Source organism: Solenopsis invicta, chromosome 3 (assembly GCF_016802725.1).
Source record: "Solenopsis invicta isolate M01_SB chromosome 3, UNIL_Sinv_3.0, whole genome shotgun sequence".
Lineage (NCBI taxonomy): Eukaryota > Metazoa > Arthropoda > Insecta > Hymenoptera > Formicidae > Solenopsis > Solenopsis invicta.
Window position 1 is genome coordinate 4,883,165 of NC_052666.1, and position 21,776 is coordinate 4,904,940.

At 39.3% G+C, this 21,776-nt stretch overlaps 4 protein-coding genes across 4 annotated transcripts; 1 reads left to right on the top strand and 3 right to left on the bottom strand.

Annotated features, from left to right (window-relative positions):
* Positions 1–1,569: 1,569 nt before the first annotated feature.
* LOC120356772 (surface protein P113-like) lies at positions 1,570–4,091 on the bottom strand. The gene is made up of 6 exons (XM_039447238.1): positions 3,726–4,091; positions 3,379–3,572; positions 3,120–3,291; positions 2,783–3,015; positions 2,424–2,651; positions 1,570–2,271 (listed from the first exon to the last, which is right to left on the bottom strand). Exons 1-5 carry the CDS (start codon positions 3,874–3,876, stop codon positions 2,526–2,528), a joined length of 876 nt encoding a protein of 291 aa, XP_039303172.1. The 5' UTR covers positions 3,877–4,091; the 3' UTR covers positions 1,570–2,271; positions 2,424–2,525.
* Positions 4,092–8,417: 4,326 nt separating this feature from the next.
* Positions 8,418–9,716, bottom strand: LOC120357285. The gene is made up of 2 exons (XM_039447444.1): positions 9,281–9,716; positions 8,418–8,605 (listed from the first exon to the last, which is right to left on the bottom strand). The coding sequence occupies exons 1-2, from the start codon at positions 9,714–9,716 to the stop codon at positions 8,571–8,573; spliced, it is 471 nt and encodes a 156-aa protein (XP_039303378.1). The 3' UTR covers positions 8,418–8,570.
* LOC120357102 (E3 SUMO-protein ligase ZBED1-like) lies at positions 8,919–12,803 on the bottom strand. The gene is made up of 5 exons (XM_039446801.1): positions 12,652–12,803; positions 12,353–12,416; positions 12,052–12,153; positions 11,799–11,969; positions 8,919–11,154 (listed from the first exon to the last, which is right to left on the bottom strand). Exons 2-5 carry the CDS (start codon positions 12,390–12,392, stop codon positions 9,821–9,823), a joined length of 1,647 nt encoding a protein of 548 aa, XP_039302735.1. The 5' UTR covers positions 12,393–12,416; positions 12,652–12,803; the 3' UTR covers positions 8,919–9,820.
* Positions 12,804–19,012: 6,209 nt separating this feature from the next.
* On the top strand, positions 19,013–20,050 carry LOC120357286 (mucin-2-like). The gene has a single exon (XM_039447445.1). It carries the CDS (start codon positions 19,013–19,015, stop codon positions 20,048–20,050), a length of 1,038 nt encoding a protein of 345 aa, XP_039303379.1.
* Positions 20,051–21,776: the final 1,726 nt, after the last annotated feature.

Genomic DNA, 21,776 nt, shown 5'->3' on the forward strand with positions numbered 1-21,776 from the left:
GTACCTTATACGCAATCTTATATGATTCGGAACATACGTCAAACATGTCACATGTGATTCCGAAACAAATGTCCAACGGTGATATGTAATTCGTATACCATCATATATCTAATCATGCAATTAGCATGTGATCGCATACGGTTCGTATAAGATTCGCATATAATTCTTATACGATCAGATATGATTCATATATCATTTGTATACTATTGATATATGATTCACATACCAAATTTACGGTAGGATAGTTATTATGTAGCATCCAATAATTGGATTATTTACAATAATCATTTCCTAACAGTTTTTGAATGAGTGATTATTAATTTCATAATGAGATTATTTGCAATAATCATTTCCCAATATTTCTTTTATGGAATGATTATTGATTTCATAATCAGGTCATTTGCAATAACCACTGCTCAAGAGTTTTTAACTGTAGTGATTATTAATTCCAAATTAAATTGTTTGCAATAATCATTCCCCAATAGTTCTCTTATAAAATGATTATCGATTCCATTAATCAGATTATTTTCAATAATCACCAGCACACTACTTTTAATAGTTAATATATAAATGATTATTAGTCGACTATCCACAATAAACCCAATAAGAACTGGATCTTTTTATATACCCGGGAAAAAAAGTTTATATCTGATTGTATACAATCATATATAATTTGGTAGATATAATTATGTATGGATTTTGACCTGATCTAATTGCATATAAATAGATAAAATTGTTTCTGATTGTATCTAAATAGATCACATTATATATATTTTTATACGTGTACGTAATTAGATACAATTATATATTTTTATACATAAGAAGATCAGATTTTTAATGAGTTTATTTTGGTAATAAATATAGAAAATCATATATTTTTATAAATGAAAGATTATGTATTTAATATTTTATTAGATTACATAAATATTATATTACATAGTTACACTGCTAATATATAAAATTTCTTACAACAATATTTGGTTGGGGGTGTATATCTATGTACCGATATGCCCACCACGCGACCAACTATACACCGTTCGATATTGAATCGCAAAGACACTTGCTTGGTGTCTCAAAACAATTTCTTGACCAACGTAATTTAATAAAAATGTTGAACAATATATGTGATTTGAGATAAGAATTTATATGTCAAAAAGTTTAAGAAGCCCAATAAAATAATAAAATTTAATTCTTCATTTAATGTCGAATATATATTGTTTATATTAGTAGCGTATGTAACTCGAAAAATGTAAAAAAAATGAATATGTATTTTAAAGTTAATAATAGATGAGAAAGTTTAATTTTTTCACTCAAAACTTGCTAGAGATTTTTCTGAATAAAAATATGTCTCTTATTAAAAAAATAATAATAATAATTCCAATTACTACAATTGAACTATAATATATAATCATTTTCGGTGCCAACTATGTATTTATAATTATTTAAAATGACAATTATAGCTATTAATTCGATATTTAATAACAATCTTACAAATACAAAAACGAAAAAAAGTTTAAGTCAAGACATTAATAAAAAGTAAATATTTAATAAAGTATTATGTCATTAATATACTGATTTTGTTTGAATAAAAGTTATTAATATTTTAACTAAAAAGTTATTAATATTGAATATACATATGGTGTTTTGAAATTCACGAATTAAAAAATCTCGGAAAATTAAATAAAATAGACATTTGAAGATTTTTTTTCAAGCAGTATATAACTTTAGAGATATAAGGACTTTAGAGTTACATGAGTCAAATTTGTGAGATTAAATTGAATCGAGTTTCTTATAACATATTCGAAATCAAATTGAATCTAATCTAAAATCTTTTTGTCTAATCGAATCAAATTGAATCTTTGATTCGAATACAATTAGAATTTGAAACAAATTTTCTTCTGAAATGATTCACGAATTTCAAGACAGTCTAATGTAATTTATACTTAATATACAGTTTTAGTTAGTAATCTAAAAAAAAGGACTGTGAATTGTATTTATAATAAATTCAAGTATTACCAGAAATTTAATATTACACTATTACTAAATTATATTACTAATTGGGATTATTTAATTCATGGAAAAACAAACGTAAATGTCTTGACTTACGTTAAACAAGAAAAATAAAAAAAGAAGCAAGAAGAAATGAGTTACTTTACAGCTCATTTCTTAACTCTCTTTTTATCTCTACAATTCTTTGTGTTATAGCTCGATGTAACTCTTTCTTTGTTTGCTGGATCCAACCATGCTTTATCCCATGCTCAATAGAAAAATCTGAAAATGCAATATATATATTATATATATGTTATGAAAATTTTTTGTAATTTTATTAACTAATAAAAATATCTATTACAAATATTTTTTATAACACAAACATGTCTATTTATCGTGATTAAAATTAATATAATATAAATATTATTACTCACCAACTATTGCATTAATGGCAAAGGGATGTAGACATGTCATTTTTACACATTGCCGGTCTCTTCCCTGTGCTCTAGCAGTTTGTCCAGTCAGAGTACCGTTTATTAGTGCTTCTTTTTAAATACTCCTGTTAACAGTCTCCTTACAAGTTGCGATGGTCTGTGTGCATTTCCTATGGCTGAATAAAACATTGCATTTCTGCAATAAAAGTTGTTCTTCAAGTGTATCATCTGTAATCAAATTTTTTTGTTTAATAATTTGCAGTGTAACTTTGAATTTATCAATCTTTGGATTTATATTAATAATATAAAATTAAAATGTTTATAAAATAATGAAATGCTATTTAGAATGTAGTATTTACCTTAGACTCGAAGTCTTTTCCGTACAATTGAATGTCTGCATTTTCTAATTCTTCTATTTCATTTTCGTCCTCAAAATTTTCTAAATTATTTTCAATATTTGTTACAGAATTTTTGATGGAGTTTTTATCTGGATTTTCTACATTTATTTCAAGATTATTTTCATCTGATGAATTTAAATCGCAGAAATCTTTTTCAATCTTTCTCTCTTTCTTTTCAATCTTTTCTTCAAATACTGAAATATGAAATAGATATTATCACTCACATATTCTGTTTTCTATAGAAAAAATATTGATGCAAGTTATATCATTTACATTATAGAAATTTTAACAAACTTACTCGATCTTTCTTCTAACTTTTTTCTAGTTTGATACAGCATTTCTTTTAATTCTTCCTTTGTTGGACTACTTTTTTGGCTATTACTAGCGTTATCAGATAACTCTGAAGTTGGATATTTATCCAATAAATCAAAAACTGCAGCATTTGATGTCCTCTGTATTTTTTTTAAAACCTAAGATTTTAATTGACAATTTATAAATTATAATATAAATATTATAAGAAATATATTTACATATATTTAATTGAAATTATAATTTACCTTTTTCGTATCATTTTTCTTTTTAGTAATATCTTTAGCAGAACTTTTTATTATTTTAGATGGTCCTAATTCATTTCTTTTTCGAAGAGATACTTCTGTTTTATTAAATGATTCACTTTTCTTTACTTTCTTTTCTTTTTTAGCTTTTTCTAATCTAAGCATATGTAATTGTTTTTCCATGTAACATTTATTATCTGCAATAATTTTTCGTAATTATTAGAAATTGCACAGAACAATAAAATCACTTTCTAACCTATAAAATTTATTTATTTACAAAAGCGTTATGGAACATGCAATTAAGTCATAGCAATTTCTACATAACGTACATAACAATAATTTATCTTTACCTGAATGCTCCATCACTTTTCCAGTGTATTCTTTATTCTTATACGTAAATATCACTTCATCATCTTTCTTGATATTGTCCTCGTCACAGACAACGTTCTCATTTTCCACTAAACAGTAGGAATTATCACAATCACAATACAAGAGAAACATTTTCAACAGATTGCACGGAATATGTTTAAAAAGTCGAAATAGTTTCGTACGCCGTTATTGCTAAATGCTAAGGCTCGCAAATTCTGTGTCCACGTGCACGATCATGCACGATCTGTATCCATGCACTGTGTCGCGCATGCGAGTTATGCGACGATCGTCAATTCTCGTCTGACGAGCAGTGGCTAAATGTAACACGCGCACACGCACCCAACAATAGTTTTCTGATAGAAAAAATGACGAATGAAAATATTTCACGAAAAAAATCATATAAACTGTGGGAAGAAAATATAAATGTCCCGGTGTGTATAAAAATTATTTTTATATCTTTTATATATGCTACATATAAAATATAATTAATTTGTTTTTACGCAAATAGATTCCTGTTAGAAATCGTCAACGATGGAACAAAAAAGTTGCACTTACAATTACTGAAATAGATGAAGCAAAAAATTTTACACAATCTCCAAATATAAGCTATGAGGATGATCATTTAAGTTGTAAAAGTGATAGTAATATTTATATAGATGAGATATCTAATTATGAAAACAATCATTCTGATAATTTAATAAATGCAGATTACGAAGACAATATTGCGGTGTTAAATAATAACAATTTGTTAAATTATAATGCAATTAACCTACGGGAATCTTTATATATAAATCATAATAGGCATTCTCTCTCTACAAACTTAAATGAAAGTATATTTTGTAATTTTAACAGTAATAATAATATTTTATTTAATGGCAGTTCCCAAACTATTGATGAAACCGTTTATAATTTAATAAATCTTTATGTAAAACATAGAATGACAAAATCTAATTTGAAAGATGTGTTAATAGTCATAAATAATATGCTTCCCCAGCCAAATTTTATGCCAAATACTTTACATTCATTATTTTCTTATGTTAAAAATAGTGTTCCTCATTGTATTGCTATTAAACATTTTTATTGTAAAAAATGTATATTATATAAAGGCGTAGATACCGTAGAAGTGCAGTGTAAATCATGTTCAACAAGTGAAAAATCTTATTTTTTTGAGATTGATATAATGGAACAAATTAAATGTCTTTTTGAATATAGAAACTTAGCTAGTTTGTTAAAACCATTTGAAAAAAGTCACTTAAATGGCGAATCTGAAATTTTTTCTGATATAACAGATGGATCCGAATATAAAAGAATTAATGTCCGTCAAAATAGAGGAGAATATGATCTCACACTAATGTTAAATACGGATGGCTTATCTTTAACCAAGAGTTCAAAAAGTAATTGTTGGCCTCTAATGTTTCAAATTATGGAATTACCTCCACATCTGAGAGAACAGTTTATCATTATAAGTGGATTATGGTACGATAATAAAAAACCAGTAATGAATACCTTTTTGCATCCTTTTTGTTTGAAATTACTCAAATGTTTTAAAGATGGAATAAATTGGCTTCATCCTCAGACAAAAGTTGTTTATAATACAAAAATTGTTGTACCATTAATAATAGCTGACGCGCCTGCAAGGGCACAAATATTAAATACATGTAATTTCAACGGAGAGTATGGTTGTAATATCTGTGAAATTAAAACACAGAAATGCTTAAGAATTGAAGGCAAAAAAACTGTTCGTATCTATCCTTTTATTGAACATGGATGTACATTGAGAACTAATAAAAGAATGATTAAACATAGTCAAATAGCATTTAAACAAAATATTGATAATATTAAAGGTATAAAAGGACCAACTATTATTTCTACACTTCCGTTTTTAGATCTTGGAACTTGTGTAATTCCGGAATATATGCATTCTGTATTACTTGGTATTGTGAAACAATTTTTAAATATATGGTTACATAAAGATGGATCTTGGAATATAAAGAAATATTTAAATGAAATGGATAATTATTTACTACAAATTAAACCTCCAGATACATTTAGTCGATTACCAAGAAGTCTTTGTTTAATTCATTTTTATAAAGCTTCGGAATATTATAATTGGCTTCTATATTATTCCATCCCGACCTTAAAAAATTATTTGCCTACACAATATTTTCAACATTGGCTTTTGCTTGTTATGTCTATATTTATTTTACTAAAACGCGAAATAAAATTATTAGATATTGAGGAGGCAGAATACATGTTAAAAATATTTGTAAAGCAAATTCTAGATCTTTATAATGATAGAGAACTTAGATATAATGTGCATCAGTTATTCCATCTTGGTATTTGTGTTAAATGTTGGGGTCCTTTATGGGCTACTTCTGCCTTTCCATTCGAAGATTATAATGGAAAAATAGCAAGTTTATCACATGCAACCAAGAATATCGGTCAAGAAATTATTAATAATTTATCTATACTTGACGGATTGACAATTTTAAAAAATAAAATTACTTTTCATAAAAAGCAAACAGTATTCGTTGAATGTTTGAATAAAAATATTTCAGATTCGCAACTGACAGAGCAAGATAAAAGGTTCTTACAACAAAATTTGGTTGGAAATTATTTAATTTATGGAAGAGCAAACGTAAAAGACGAAACATTTACTTCCGAAATTTATTATAGACATAATAAAACTAATAGTTATACGGTACAAATAATAAGCAATTCTTCTGATTCTGCAATGTATGGCACGATAAGATTTTTTATAAAAGCTAATGATACAATGTATATTGTTTTTCGGCGGTTTAAAATTATTCATACTAAAATATTTTATCATCAAGAATTACGGAAACAAGTGAAGCATATATTGCCTGTAGAAACAGATAATCAATATATTATGTTAAATTTAATGAACATTAAGTTAATGAGTAAAGTTATAAGAATACATGATTATATTTGTAACACGCCAAATTTATTAAATAAAGTTATGTGAACGATTAAATTAATATGAAAAATAAAAAAATGTGTATAAATTATAATAGAAATATTATTAAATATGTTACATTGAAATATATATGTGTTCGCAAATGTATGTGAAGGTACGCGTAATCATGGCATTCAATTTATTAAACCTTTAATATCTCGAAAAAACCATTTTATTATCTATACCTAAATTATTTATATAGAATTTGGCAGTTTTATACATATAATTTTTTGTATAACTCCGAAAAGGATTTTAACATAATTTTGTATATTTTGATATGAAATACAATTTTGCATAATTTGATATGGAGTTATAAATATTTTGATACAATTACATCTAATAAGATATAATTTTTTTCTCATGTAAGAGTCTCAAAATAATTTTGCATAATTTGATATAGAGTTATAAATATTTTGACATAATTACATCTAATAAAATATAATTTTTTTCTCCTGTAAGATTCTCAAAATATTTTTATATAATTTGATATGGAGGTATATATATTTTGATATCACTGTATATAATTAACAATATGCAAAGATCTTATTATATATAATTATATGTAATATGATATAATTGTATACAATTAGATATCAACTTTTTTTCCCGGGTACGTTTATTAAACGCAAGTATGGTATAAAACAGGTATAGGTATATGGCAGATATGTATATAGGTAAAACGGTTTTTATACATTAGTGCAATATACGTTTATTATAATCGTTCTTATTACATATAACGTATATATAATACGGAACGTATTTTATACGTTGCAAAATGATTTATAAAATGCCAAAATTGTATTTACGTTTATAACACGTATAGAAATATTATTAAGTACTATCATATACTAATTAAATAAACGTTTCTTAAATACGTTTATAATTTGTAAAAGTTGTCCCTTTAAATAACGTATCAAAAATATGATTTAATATCCAAGTACGATATACTTTTTAAATATGTTAATAAAAGTTTAAACGTAAATTATATTTATACGTTTTCGTTGCAGCAATATTTAAACGAATAATAAACGTATTTTATACCACATTCGGTATAGCTAATTAAAAGTTTATTGAAAACGTATATTATTCATGAAATGAAAAACATTTATAAATCATTTCGGAAATACCAAATGCGATTAAAATCCAAGAATTCAATTAATAATGATTATTTTACACATAAAAACATATTACAGTGCTCTCAAAAATCAAGCGATTTGCTTTGTTTTTGGCACTCAAAGCTTTTTCGTGACGCTAGTCTTCGCGCCTTCGCGGTTTGCGCGGCTTCCGCTAGGTGGCCATACTGCGGGGGATCTTCTCATGAGTCGGATGCGGCCACAGGCGTTATATCTAGGCGCCACCGCGATCGTATTTTCAAATCACCCTCCAGTGAAGCTTTGGAAATTGATTGTTATAACCTTGAAACGATTATTTGGTCTCGTTTTTTTGGAATGTGGCTCGTATGTGGAACGCTCTTCCACATAAAATTTTATATTTTTACATGTAAATAACAATTTGTATTAGGGATGGGCGATTCCGTTCAAAAGTATCGATGCCTAAGAATCGATTTTTAAAAAACATCGATACCTAAGAATCGATTATTTTAAAAAAGAATCGAAAAATCAATGAAAAAAAATTATCAATAATAAAATCAATTAAATGTGAAATAAAAAAGATTTTTATTGAAAATAAATATATATTATAATTAAAAGAGGTTTTTATTGAATAATTGTACTGGACAATATATAAATATACATTATATAATCCTTTTTAAGAACTTTATAGTGTATACATCTATCTCATTTTTATGTACCATATTTTTTATATGCAATTGTAGTTTATTTATTGTAATTTAGAACGCCTGATTGCCATTTCTATTTATAGAATCTGAAAAATAAATAAAAGATTATAATGCAAAAATTCTTAAAAATACAAAGTGCGTGTTTAAAAACTTAATCATATCATGCTTGTATTTTATTAAATTAAACTTTGATTAATAAAAAATATGAAATAATTGGCAACTTACCTGTTAAATATTTATATTGAGCAGACTGTGTTATTATTAGAATATTTCAAATGCAGATGAAAATAAATGATTATTATTGTTAATCAATATTGCAGCCTATAACATTCTCACTTATTTTCATTCGCACAAGAAAAAAACTTGAATAAATGAAGGAAAAAGGAAAAAAACACAACCTTACTATCAAATATGTACATTTTGATTATGAAACCACCTTAAAGCAAGTGCAGTATATCATTCTCACATTCCATGGCAAGCTGATGATACCCATACCATAATATATCATAAAATTATATAAGTTATATCATGCAATAAATCATGTAATAATGTATACATGTAAATTTTTTTAAAGTGAAAAGACGAAGGATTTATTATGTTAGTTAGAATATTAATAATAATACAAATAGTATTAAAAACCAAACAGGTAAACAAAATTTGAATGCAAAATCATTTTAAAGCACATATAAATGTTGACTAAAACACACACCAGTCTTCTAGAGTAAGTGAACTTAAAAATACTAGCATATTCAAGTGCCTATCAGTTAATCTGTTGCGATTATCGCGCTTGATGAGTCCTGCTTTTGAAAACAAACGTTCAGATGGAACGGACGTTGCGATTACTGACAATTGTTTTATAGCTAGTTTGCTAAGCGAGGGAAAAGTTGTTTCTACTCTCTTCCAGTACATAAATATGTCGTCTTTTCTCGAAATCCTTTTTAATTGTAGGTACTGCTCAAGTTCCAGATCCTTTGATATATTAGAATCTGCATTAGAAATAGATTTTTGATCTACTTCTAAGGAGTCGTGGAAATCCCATATACTATCCGATATTTTTGTTTGAGGTTCAGGTATATGTTCAGGCGTCTCTGACTTAAAAGCTTTAAGCTTTGAGTTGATCCGTTTTATAGCAGGATAAACAGTTAATGGATCTTCGAAGTGGACTTTTTTAAATCGAGGATCTAATATAGTAGCCATTGCTAATATCGGAAAATGCTCAAAGTTTTTAAATCTGTCTGATATAGCAACTTGAATCTTTAATTTACATTTATTTCCAATTTCTGTTTGAGGATTGACGGCATCTATTTTATTTTCATGCAGTGGACGATCGGTATAATGAAGCTGCAGGTAGGATACGAGTCCCCACTTATCTCTCTTATAACATCTCTTATAGGCTCCATTATTGGGAATACATCCTTCAGAATTTTTATTTCTTCTCTACTTAACACGTCAACAGGATTTGCACAGTCAGACATAGCTACATAAACATATTGTTCCAATTCCAAGTACCTTTCAATAGCGTCAACTTTTGTTGTCCATCGAGTGGGAACGTCTTGTATAAGGCTAAGCACAGTTCCTTCACTCTTTCCTGCTTTTAATTGTAATTCTCTAAGTTTATCTGATGCTGGGATACTTCTTTTGATAAGTGTCACTATAGATTTCACTTGATCAATGATACTAGTTAATTCTGGAAACTTAGTTAGTGCGTCGGGTAGAAGATGAGCAACAACATGAGCAACAACATGAGCAATACAGACAATATGTTTATCTTTTCCAACTATTTCAGTGCAAGCTTTTTTAATAGCTGCTTCGCCATCCGATACTATAGCTGTAAGTTTTTCCGTTGTGATATTAAATTCTTCTAATAATTGTTGCAAAGATTGTTTGAGGTACTCAGCTGTATGCCTCTCGTGAAGTGGAAAGCATCCAAGACATCCACTTTTCATTTTAAAAGACTTCTGAAGGTAATGAATTGTTACTCCTAAATAGCTCTTATTAGAACAGTCTGTCCAGTTGTCACAGGTTAAACAATAACAATCTGCATCTTGAAGTTCTTTAACGAAACCTTGTTTCATAACGTCGTATCGGGATTCGAGTTTTTTTGTCATTGTTTTGTTCGAAGGAGGCTTGTAAAGGGGTGCCAAAACCTTGAGTAGTGTTAAAAAACTTTCATGTTCTACCGTAGAAATAGGAAGTAAATCCTTGCATATCATAAATAAAATTACATTTGTAATTTTATCTGACATAGAACCTCCTTCTTTGAAAGAATCTATATGTTTGAATGCTTCTTTTATTCCATAACTACCAGATGAATCAGCACATTGTTTCTTTGGTGGACTTAATGTTAGTTCGATATTGTCGACTTCTTGAAGTGGCCTTTTTACTGCTGCTTCCTTGATTTTGGTATTACTAGAATTGGTACTTTTTGGAGGCATTTGAAAAAATAATGGATGTTGTGTCTTCAGATGTTTCAGCATGTTTGTAGTGTTTCCACATGCTCTATATTCCTTTTTACAATATATACATTTATATACATCCTTATTCTTAACTTTTTCAACGTGGCTCCATATTGGGCTTGGTTGAATTTTACATTTTGACTTCTGCGAACTTGAACTGCAACTAGCTTGAGAAGCATCTATTAAATAAGAAATAATAAATTCATTAAAAATGATCAATAGTTAAGAAGTTTTGCTCCAAAGACTATGCATTATAAATATCTGAGGAATTTTTAATATTTATTTGCCATACGTACACGTGAGAAAAGTATTTAGTTAGATTAACCAAATGTTTGGTGAAATATGAATCATCAAAATCATCTGGTTATAATTTCCAATATTCTAGTTGCATCCACCAAACTATCTGGTAATAGATACCAAACTATCAAGCGTATGCTAATTACAACCAAATAATTTTGACGATCCATATTTTACCAAATGCTTTTTTCAGTGTAATAATTACTTGAGATAAATGCAGTATACATAAACTGAAAAAAGGATTTGTTTGATGTTATCAATATTTATACATTGCGAAATAAATATTTGGTAACTATAAAGAAATATTTAGTTTAGGTAAATATGAATTTTTAACTATAACTATATCATATTCACCTAAACCAAATATTTCTTTATGGTTACCAAATATTTATTTCGCAATATTTAAATATACGTTTGGTAACATCAAACAAATCCTTTTTTCAGTGTACCAACGCTAGAGATATCTATTTTCTCTTATTACTGGAAACAATATTTCGTTGAGTAGCCTTACTAGCACTTTCAATACCTTTTGACTCTATTTCTGTAAGACCTTCAGTACATTTTCCCTCCATATCAATATCAGGAATTTTGACTCGAGTATAATCCACATCATCCAGTGATCGATACATGTTTTCAATTACCTCATTCTCATCGGTATGATAATTTTGGCAATACTGCAAGGCATATTCATCATTTCCTTCAATCAGACAATTTTAATCAAAATAGTAGGTTAATTTACAGTAACATATAAATATAATTTAATATTCAATTATACGTACTTTTAAATTTCAAATATTCTGAAATTTTTAAATCCGAAATACTAATTGGCTCATGACTGTTTATTTGAAAGTGTATCGTAAACCTCGCATCCTCTTTTGGTGCTACATTTTTACAAATAAATTTTATTTAAAAAATGTAAATATTTATTATTGTAAGTTGTCAATTTCAACTATTAAATTTATTATTACGATAAGGAAGTATATCAAGAAAAAAACAAGCAAATAAATTGATTTTATGTTTCATACTTTGAATTAATGTAATTATATAAATCACTGAAAAGGGAATTCATTCTTAACTTACGGTCATCCTCATCCATGTGTAAGATGTGTTGGTCATCCATAATTAGACAAACTTCTGGAGAATTCTGAAATAGTGAATAATGCGTGTAATAAGTGAATAATAAAAAAGTGAATAATATTCATTTGAAAAAATATTATAGCATTATATTCATTAAAATTCAATTCTTTATCAATTAATATTAAAGAATATTGGCATATAAATTCTATCTACATAAATTTGTCCATTTGGAAGGTTATGTTACCTTTCTTAGCACCTTATTCATAAATAAAAATCAAATTATTATAATAATTAATGCTTACCTGGACATGAATTTTCGGGCACTGACTGCTGAGCACTTATGTCTTATGTCATGTATGCTAATAACCGCCAATAATTTCCATAATAATTTCCTCAATCACATTGCGCAGATAGGCAGTTTCGTATTTCGTATATGCTATGTATTAAGCCTTGTGTCCACGATGCTAGAACTCGGCCCGAGATCTCGGTCCGAGAAACGTGTAACCAATAAAATTGCCGCTTTTCCGTAAAATCTGCAAGTTGATTGGTTACATATTTCTCGAATCGAGATCTCGGACCGAGTTCTAGCATCGTGGACACAAGGCTTTAAGCTTGGTTTACATTGGACTTAAACGTAAACGTAACGTAAGGATTGAGAAGAGAGAAGAGGATTGGTCAATTTCGTTAGATCTGACAGATTTGACCAATCTTCTCCTCAATCCTTACGTTACGTTTACGTTTAAGTCCAATGTAAACCAAGCTTTAGAAAGACCAAAGACATAAAGACTAATGGTATATTCACACAAACTTGCATAAGCGCATAAGCATATGCATAAGGAAATTGATTGGTCCATTTCCTTATGCATATACTTATAGACCAATAAATTTCCTTATGCATATGTTTATGCGCTATGCAAATCCATCTTGATAGGCCTTAAAAAAACCTCGATTCTTTGTCGATTTTTGGTTAGAAAATAATCGAGTTATCAAGAATCTATCCTTAAAATAATCGATAAAATAATCGATTCTGCAAAAAAAGAATCGAATAATTTTTGAAGAATCGAGAGGAATCGCCTATCCCTAATTTGTATGTTGTAACGATACGCCCCTCCACCGTCCGTGCGCCTCCGTTCCGTCCACCGAACACCGAACGCCGAGTGCAGTCGAGGGCCACGTGCGCGCACGACCGAACTTCGCCGTGCGACCACGCGGCGACACGCGCGCCGACCGTGGCGTTCCGTAACGCTCCCACTCCGGCTCAACCGACCGAGCGCGCGGATTGGCTTGCTCAGCCGCGCGTTCGGATATATAAGCCGGCAGTGGGAACGCACAAGTTAGATCCGTCCGACTATCCGACCCGTCCACAGACCGAGCATTCTCGATCGCCCCCTTAAGACGAGCATTCTCGTCGCACTCAAATATCCTCGACGGGCATTCCCGTCGGTACCCCCGGCCGAGTATCCTCGACCGATCGACCCTGAAATCCTCGACGAGCATTCTCGTCAGCATCACCGGCCGAGCATTCTCGACCAATCACGTCCGAGATCCTCGACGAGCATTCTCGTCATCATCACCGGCCGAGCATTCTCGACCAATCACGTCCGAGATCCTCGACGAGCATTCTCGTCCTCATCACCGGCCGAGCATTCTCGACCAATCACCGTCGTCCTCGAGTACCTTGACTGCCGCACCGACAAAACTTGTAACCTAGTCCTCGACAGGGCACAAGCAACCTGTCGATCAAGCGCTCCACTTGCACGGGGCGCGCTCGGGCGAATCGCGGCGACGACCGCATCGGCAACGACTCGCGCTCGCGCACACGCTCACGCCACCGCGTTAGCCAATCCCGCCGCGTCCCGCGACTCCCCGACCGTACGGGCAAGCAGCCCGCATAACTCTGTATTATGATCTCTAGTATTAGCTCCGTATTATCATCTCTAGTATTAGCTCTGTATTCTTATCTCTAGTATTAGCTCTGTATTATTATCTCTAGTATTAGCTCTGTAGTATTATGATAGTATCATCTCTATAAACGATCTCTGTATTTTATGCTTCTTGTCAACGCTTTTTTTTTTCTTTTCTTGTGCTCTTCTCTTGATCAGCAATAAATCATTCTCTATCGTTTGCACTTAACAACACTGGGTATAATCATTACGGACACCTGACCAACCGACGAGCCTTATCCGGCCCGATCCCGAAGTTCCCGCACCGCACCGATCCGACCGAAACCGCGTACCGTTACATGGCGCCCGAACAGGGACCGTTTTAAACGACCGACTGATTATACCCAGATACAACAATGCCGTTGACAGAATGGATAGATCGCTTACCGAGAGAGCAACTCGAAGTCTTGGCCCAATCATATCAAATTGAGGCCTCCGGTACCACCGAGGAACTCCGCCACCGCGTGAAAAATCATTTTGTCGCAATGCCCAGTCCCTCCGTACCACCACCGGGCCCCGAATTAACAAACGCGACCGACCACGGTTCCCATAGCAAGGTGATGAACCAAATGAGAAAGTGGGGTTGCCACTTTGATGGCCGGGACCCGCTGTCCTTCCTGGAGCGGATAGCCGAACTCCAAGAGGAGTACCGATATACCGACGGCCAGATGAAGGCTGGCCTACCCGAACTTCTGAAGGGCGACGCGCTGGCCTGGTACCGGAACGAGCGTGACAGCTGGGACACCTGGTCCGATTTTACGCACGCGCTCAGACGGCAATACCTGCCCCGACGATACCAGGCCAAGCTCGCCCGAGAAATCCAGGAGCGCAGGCAACAACCAAAGGAGCCTTACGCCAAATACGCGACCGCCCTGCAAACCATGATGCGGCGCGCAGGCGGGTTCACACAGGCCGAGAAGGTCGACCGGTTATATGAGAACCTAAGGGCCGAATATAAACTTTACGTGCGCCTCACCGACGCTACCGACCTCGCCGACCTGGCAGAGCAGGCCGCCGAGTTCGAGGAGATCACCAAGGCGCAGGAGAGCGAGAACCGGGCAGAGAAACGTAAAGTCACCACGGCCGCCGCCACCACCGCTGAGCCTTACGACCGAAACACCGCCTGTTGGCGGTGTAAGCAGCGCGGCCATAGCCGCTTCGACTGCAAGCGACCGGCCCGCAAGTTCTGCTCGCAGTGCGGCAAGGATGGAGTCCTGACTAGGGAGTGCCATCCCCGAGCGGGAAACGCGCCACCGGCCGAGGGCGCGTCCGCCCCTCGGCCCGCATCCAGATAAAATACCAGCCGCGACCGCACATTACGGTGCGCGTCGGACCGCGCCGATTCTCGGCCCTGCTGGACACCGGGGCCGAGATCTCAATGATTAACCGCCGGGTCGCCGAACACGCCAAGACCTTGCGCATTTGGCCGGAGGTCCAGAACGAGACCATCCACCTGGCCGACGGGACCACCACTACCACTCCGGGGCGAGTCCGTCTCCCGCTACACGTTGCCGGGCGGAAGCTGGAGCACACGTTCCAGCTCCTCCCGTCCCTGGAGAGCGACCTGCTAATTGGGACGGATTTGTGGTCTAAGCTTGGTCTCACCATCCCACCACCGCCGCCCCCTCAAGCCCGACGACGCCGAGAGCCTCGACCCACGCATGGGGTCACCGCCGGGATGACCGAACGCACACCGCAGGAAGAGCGGGAACTACAGGCGTTTCTAACCACCGAGCTGGCTAAGTTCGAACACGTTCGAGGACCCACCGACCAGGCCGTGCACCATATCCGTGTAAAGACCGAACACCCCATTAAACAAAGGTATCGGTCACGGAACCCCGCAATGCAACGGATCATCGACGAGGAAGTCCACGCAATGGAGGCCGCCGGGGTAATCGAGCCTTCCAATAGCGCGTGGAGCTCCCCGGTGGTCATCGTCAGAAAGAAGGACGGCCGGCACCGCTTCTGCATAGACTTCAGGAAGGTCAACGAGGTGACCGAGCGGGACGCCTACCCCTTGCCGCATATCACACCCACGCTGGACAAGTTGCGAGGAGCCAAGTACCTCTCGACCCTCGATCTAGAGAAGGGGTACTGGCAAATCCCCCTAACGCCGGAGAGCCGTCCCATCACGGCCTTCACCGTACCGGGTCGCGGCCTGATGCAATTCACGGTGATGCCGTTCGGCTTGCACTCGGCCCCGGCCACCTTCCAACGACTTCTCGACCGGATTTTGGGGCCCGAACTCGAACCGCACGTATTCGTGTACTTGGACGATGTCATCATTGCCAGTCCGACCTTTGCCGACCACCTAAAACACCTAGAGGAGGTGTTCCGCCGCCTGCGAGAGGCACGCCTAAAGTTAAATCCCGAAAAATGCCACTTCTGCCGCACCGAACTAAAGTACCTCGGGCACATCGTGGACCGACGAGGTATCCGCACCGATCCGGACAAGGTCCGGGCCGTCACCGAGTGGCCAACTCCCACTAACATCCGCCAGATCCGCCAGTTTGTGGGGCTGGCCTCGTGGTATCGACGGTTTACACCGAACTTCGCCGCCATCGCGGCACCCCTTACCCAACTCACGCGGAAGAACGCTCGGTGGCGTTGGGGTCCGGAGGAGGAGCGCGCCTTCCAAAACTTGAAAGAGGCGCTAACCACCGCACCCACCCTCGCGTGTCCGGATTTCTCGCGACGATTCCTGCTGCAGACGGATGCCAGCCAGCACGGGCTAGGCGCCGTCCTGTCGCAATTCTTCGAAGACGGCGAACGCGTCATTGCTTACGCCAGCCGCTCATTGAACGGAGCCGAGAAAAATTACAGCGCGACCGAGCTCGAGTGCCTGGCCGTAGTATGGGGAATCCGACACCTGCGGGGCTACTTGGAGGGCTACGAATTCACGGTCATCACCGACCACCAGGCCCTCCAGTGGCTACGCCGCATGGATTCTCCCACCGGACGACTCGGGCGTTGGGCACTCGAGCTCCAACAATACTCGTTTGACGTACGGTACCGAGCCGGGAAGCTCAACCGCGTGGCTGACGCGCTTTCCCGCCTGCCCTCCGTGTGTTGCAACCGAACACTGCCCGCGTGTACCTGGTACCGCCGACAGTTCCGCCACGTGCGTGGGCGCCCGGAGAACTTCCCTGACTATGAGATTCGGGGGGGCCGACTCTACCGCCGTATCCTTCACTCGACCGATTTCAAGGACGAGCCGGCCGAGGCTCAGTGGAAACGGTGCATCCCGCGACCGGAGCGTCCGACCATCCTGACCCAGGTGCACGATGCCCCCACCGCCGGGCACTTGGGAATCGCGAAAACTATTGCCCGAGCCGCGCGGCGGTACTACTGGCCGGGGATGTTCGCCGACATCGCCCGGTACGTCCGAAACTGTCGGAGCTGTCTGCGCCACAAACACGCGCAGACACGGCCAGCCGGACTCTTGCACACGTCCCATGTCGACGCGCCGTGGGCGCAAGTCACGATGGACTTGGTGGGACCCCTTCCGCGGTCCACTAGTGGCCATACGTGGCTACTAGTGATGCAAGACCGCTTTACGAAGTGGGTCGAGCTAAGCCCACTGCGGCGAGCGACCGCGGCGACCATCGCGCAACACGTCGCCGACCGTATCGTCTACCGGCACGGATGTCCCAGGCAGGTCATCTCGGACAACGGTAGGCCGTTCATAGGGCGACCGATGAAAGCCCTGTTGCAGGAACTAGGGGTGGAGCATCGTACCACACCGGCCTACGCCCCTCACTGCAACCCCGTTGAACGAACGAACCGGACGATCAAGACGATGGTAGCACAGTTCGTGGGGAACAACCACCGCCTATGGGACCAGCAACTAGGCGCGTTACAGTTCGCCTATAATACGGCTCCGCACGACGCCACCGGATACTCGCCCGCCTATTTAAACCACGGGCGCGAACTGGAAGAACCAACCGGACTCCGCGATCGACGGCCCGTACCGGCAGCAGCGCCAACCGCCAATCAACAGCGATTGAGGGAGGCCTACGAAGTCGTGCGAACCAACCTGGCACGTGCCTTCAACCGGCAAGAGCGGCACTACAACCTACGTAGGCGCGCGTGGAAACCGGCATTAGGGGACACCGTATGGAAGCGAGAACATCTGCTATCCAATAAGGGCCAGGGGTTTAACGCCAAGCTGGCCCCTAAGTATGCCGGACCGTTCGAAGTCCGCAAAATACACTCCCCCGTGATCGTGGACATCCGAGACCCGCAGGGCAAATGGCACCGTCGAGTCCACGTGCAAGACCTTAAGCCGGGCACACGAGAAGCCGTTGCCGAACAGACCGATGCAGAGGATACCGAAGACGAACAACACGATCACACCGGAGCAGACGACGACCGAGCAGACGACGACCGAGCAGACGACGACCGAGCAGACGACGACCAAGCAGACGACGACCGAGCAGACGACGACCGTGCGGACGACGACCGGGCAGATGACGGCAACCATGAGACAGCAGAATCCGATGCCGATGACCCTGCCAGGAGATGAACACGTGAAAATCACGTCCAGGAGCCATGCCATCCCGAGGGAAGGAGCACCCTCCCCCAGACCCGGAGAGGTATATAAGGCAGACCAACCGACCCGGAAACCGCAGAAAGTGATTCCTGAGAAATGGAGCAACTGGACGCACTGCTCACCGAGCCAGCCAACGACGAGGAGTTCGAGGCGTTGTGGTCCCAGGTTATGACCACGGCACCTCAACGCTCAGACCTCTTCCCGACGACGTCAACAGCCGTGCCGCTACCTGCCGCCGGGTCAGATCGCAAGACCAGCCTCCCGGGCGGGAAACTGTCGACAACCGGACTTTGGAGAACTCGGGGCAGCCACGTGCGCATACCACCGTGCACCTCCCGCGCGCTTATCGAGGAAGCCAGGAAGACCGGACCCCGCCAATGTTTCGTCAGGGCCGCACCGGCACCAAGAAGGGACGCCCCGGTAATAGGGGTACGCGTGCAGCGGTCATCCGCCACCAACGCCAGGAAGCTCGCGGCGCTCATGGCCGAACCACCGTTGCCAGGCAATGCGCCGCGACAATCAACACGACCGACGGGGAAGACGGCAAGAGCCTCGGTGAACCCTCCGCCGCCCACCAGCGCTCCGGCCGCATCGACAACCACCACGACCCACCGCACTCCATCTCAGCGGCCAACGACGCCCAAAGGCCCGCCGCACGCACCGAGGCCGACAGGGCACCAGGCCGCCCGCGCGAGTACCAGGGAGAGTTTGCTGGCGATCTTCGGGGACGCACTCTCCGACCTGGACGAAGACAGCACTCCAACACCTGAGCCGCGCCGATCGCAGGGGGTCAAACCAGCCGACACCATCATAGCTGGCGTATCATCGGCCGACGCACCGATGCTCTCCGTCGAAGCCGCAGAACAGACGGCTTCACGGCCGGTCAACACGGTCCAACCCCCCTCCGCCGCTGTCACCGTCACCACTGATACACCAGGCCAGCATGAGACACCGGCCGAATCTGCCAGCAACGCCGCAACCACCTCACCAGGAAGCGTGACTCGACCAGAGGAGCCTCCAGCTGCCTCCACACGAGGGACTCTTCCATCGGTGCCGGTGCGCGTCAGTGATGACCTCTTGATACACGTGCCGTACCACGCCGCGAGAGTGTCGCGAGTATATAAAGTGCGGTTGGCGACACGCCGCTACACGTTGCGTTTCGATCGCGCCGGGCGTTGCCACTACGTGCGGGAATTCCCGGCGTAGTGGCCGAAGTTCGCCACTTAAACGGGGAGGGGTGATGTAACGATACGCCCCTCCACCGTCCGTGCGCCTCCGTTCCGTCCACCGAACACCGAACGCCGAGTGCAGCCGAGGACCACGTGCGCGCACAACCGAACTTCGCCGTGCAACCACGCGGCGACACGCGCGCCGACCGTGGCGTTCCGTAACGCTCCCACTCCGGCTCAACCGACCGAGCGCGCGGATTGGCTTGCTCAGCCGCGCGTTCGGATATATAAGCCGGCAGTGGGAACGCACAAGTCAGATCCGTCCGACTATCCGACCCGTCCACAGACCGAGCATTCTCGATCGTTCCCTTAAGACGAGCATTCTCGTCGCTCTCCTGCTCCTCGACGGGCATCCCCGTCGCTATCCTCGGCCGAGTATCCTCGACCGATCGACTCCGATATCCTCGACGAGCATTTTCGCCATCATCACCGGCCGAGCATTCTCGCCATCATCACCGGCCGAGCATTCTCGCCATCATCACCGGCCGAGCATTCTCGACCAATCACGTCCGAGATCCTCGACGAGCATTCTCGTCATCATCACCGGCCGAGCATTCTCGACCAATCACCGTCGTCCTCGAGTACCTTGACTGCCGCACCGACAAAACTTGTAACCTAGTCCTCGACAGGGCACAAGCAACCTGTCGATCAAGCGCTCCACTTGCACGGGGCGCGCTCGGGCGAATCGCGGCGACGACCGCATCGGCAACGACCCGCGCTCGCGCACACGCTCACCGCGTTAGCCAATCCCGCCGCGTCCCGCGACTCCCCGACCGTACGGGCAAGCAGCCCGCATAACTCTGTATTATGATCTCTAGTATTAGCTCCGTATTATCATCTCTAGTATTAGCTCTGTATTCTTATCTCTAGTATTAGCTCTGTATTATTATCTCTAGTATTAGCTCTGTAGTATTATGATAGTATCATCTCTATAAACGATCTCTGTATTTTATGCTTCTTGTCAACGCTTTTTTTTCTTTTCTTGTGCTCTTCTCTTGATCAGCAATAAATCATTCTCTATCGTTTGCACTTAACAACACTGGGTATAATCATTACGGACACCTGACCAACCGACGAGCCTTATCCGGCCCGATCCCGAAGTTCCCGCACCGCACCGATCCGACCGAAACCGCGTACCGTTACAATGTAAATAACAATTTGTTATTAAATCTTGTACATAAATGTTTAATTCAGATTTAATCTTTATTAATCTTTTGAAAATATATAATTTATTACGTTTAAATTACTGATTTATCAATACGTATTTTATACGATTATATAATCGTGTAATGACTATTGGGCTCAAATAATTTTTCAATAGTTTTATGTAATAGTTTGTCCTAATAATCCGCGAAAAAATTATGACAAATAATCCAATAATTTTATTAATAGGTTTACTAATAGTTACAATAGGTCCATTTCCAAGGGTTCTGCTGATTGGGAATGCAGAGAAATTGAAGAGAAAAGCAGTATTGCCATTTTTCTCTGTAAGTTCTCTGTTAATTTTTCTGCGATTTTATCACACATTTGTCTGCAATTTCTACGCAAAGCAGCCCAATTTTAGGATTTACAGCAGAAAAATATGTAGAGAAATTGTATATAAATTTGCGTAGAAACAAAGAAATATTTTTACCAGGGTACACACTATATGGGTCGCATTGACCCAAAACTTTACTGCCGTGCCGTTCAAATTCGACATATTA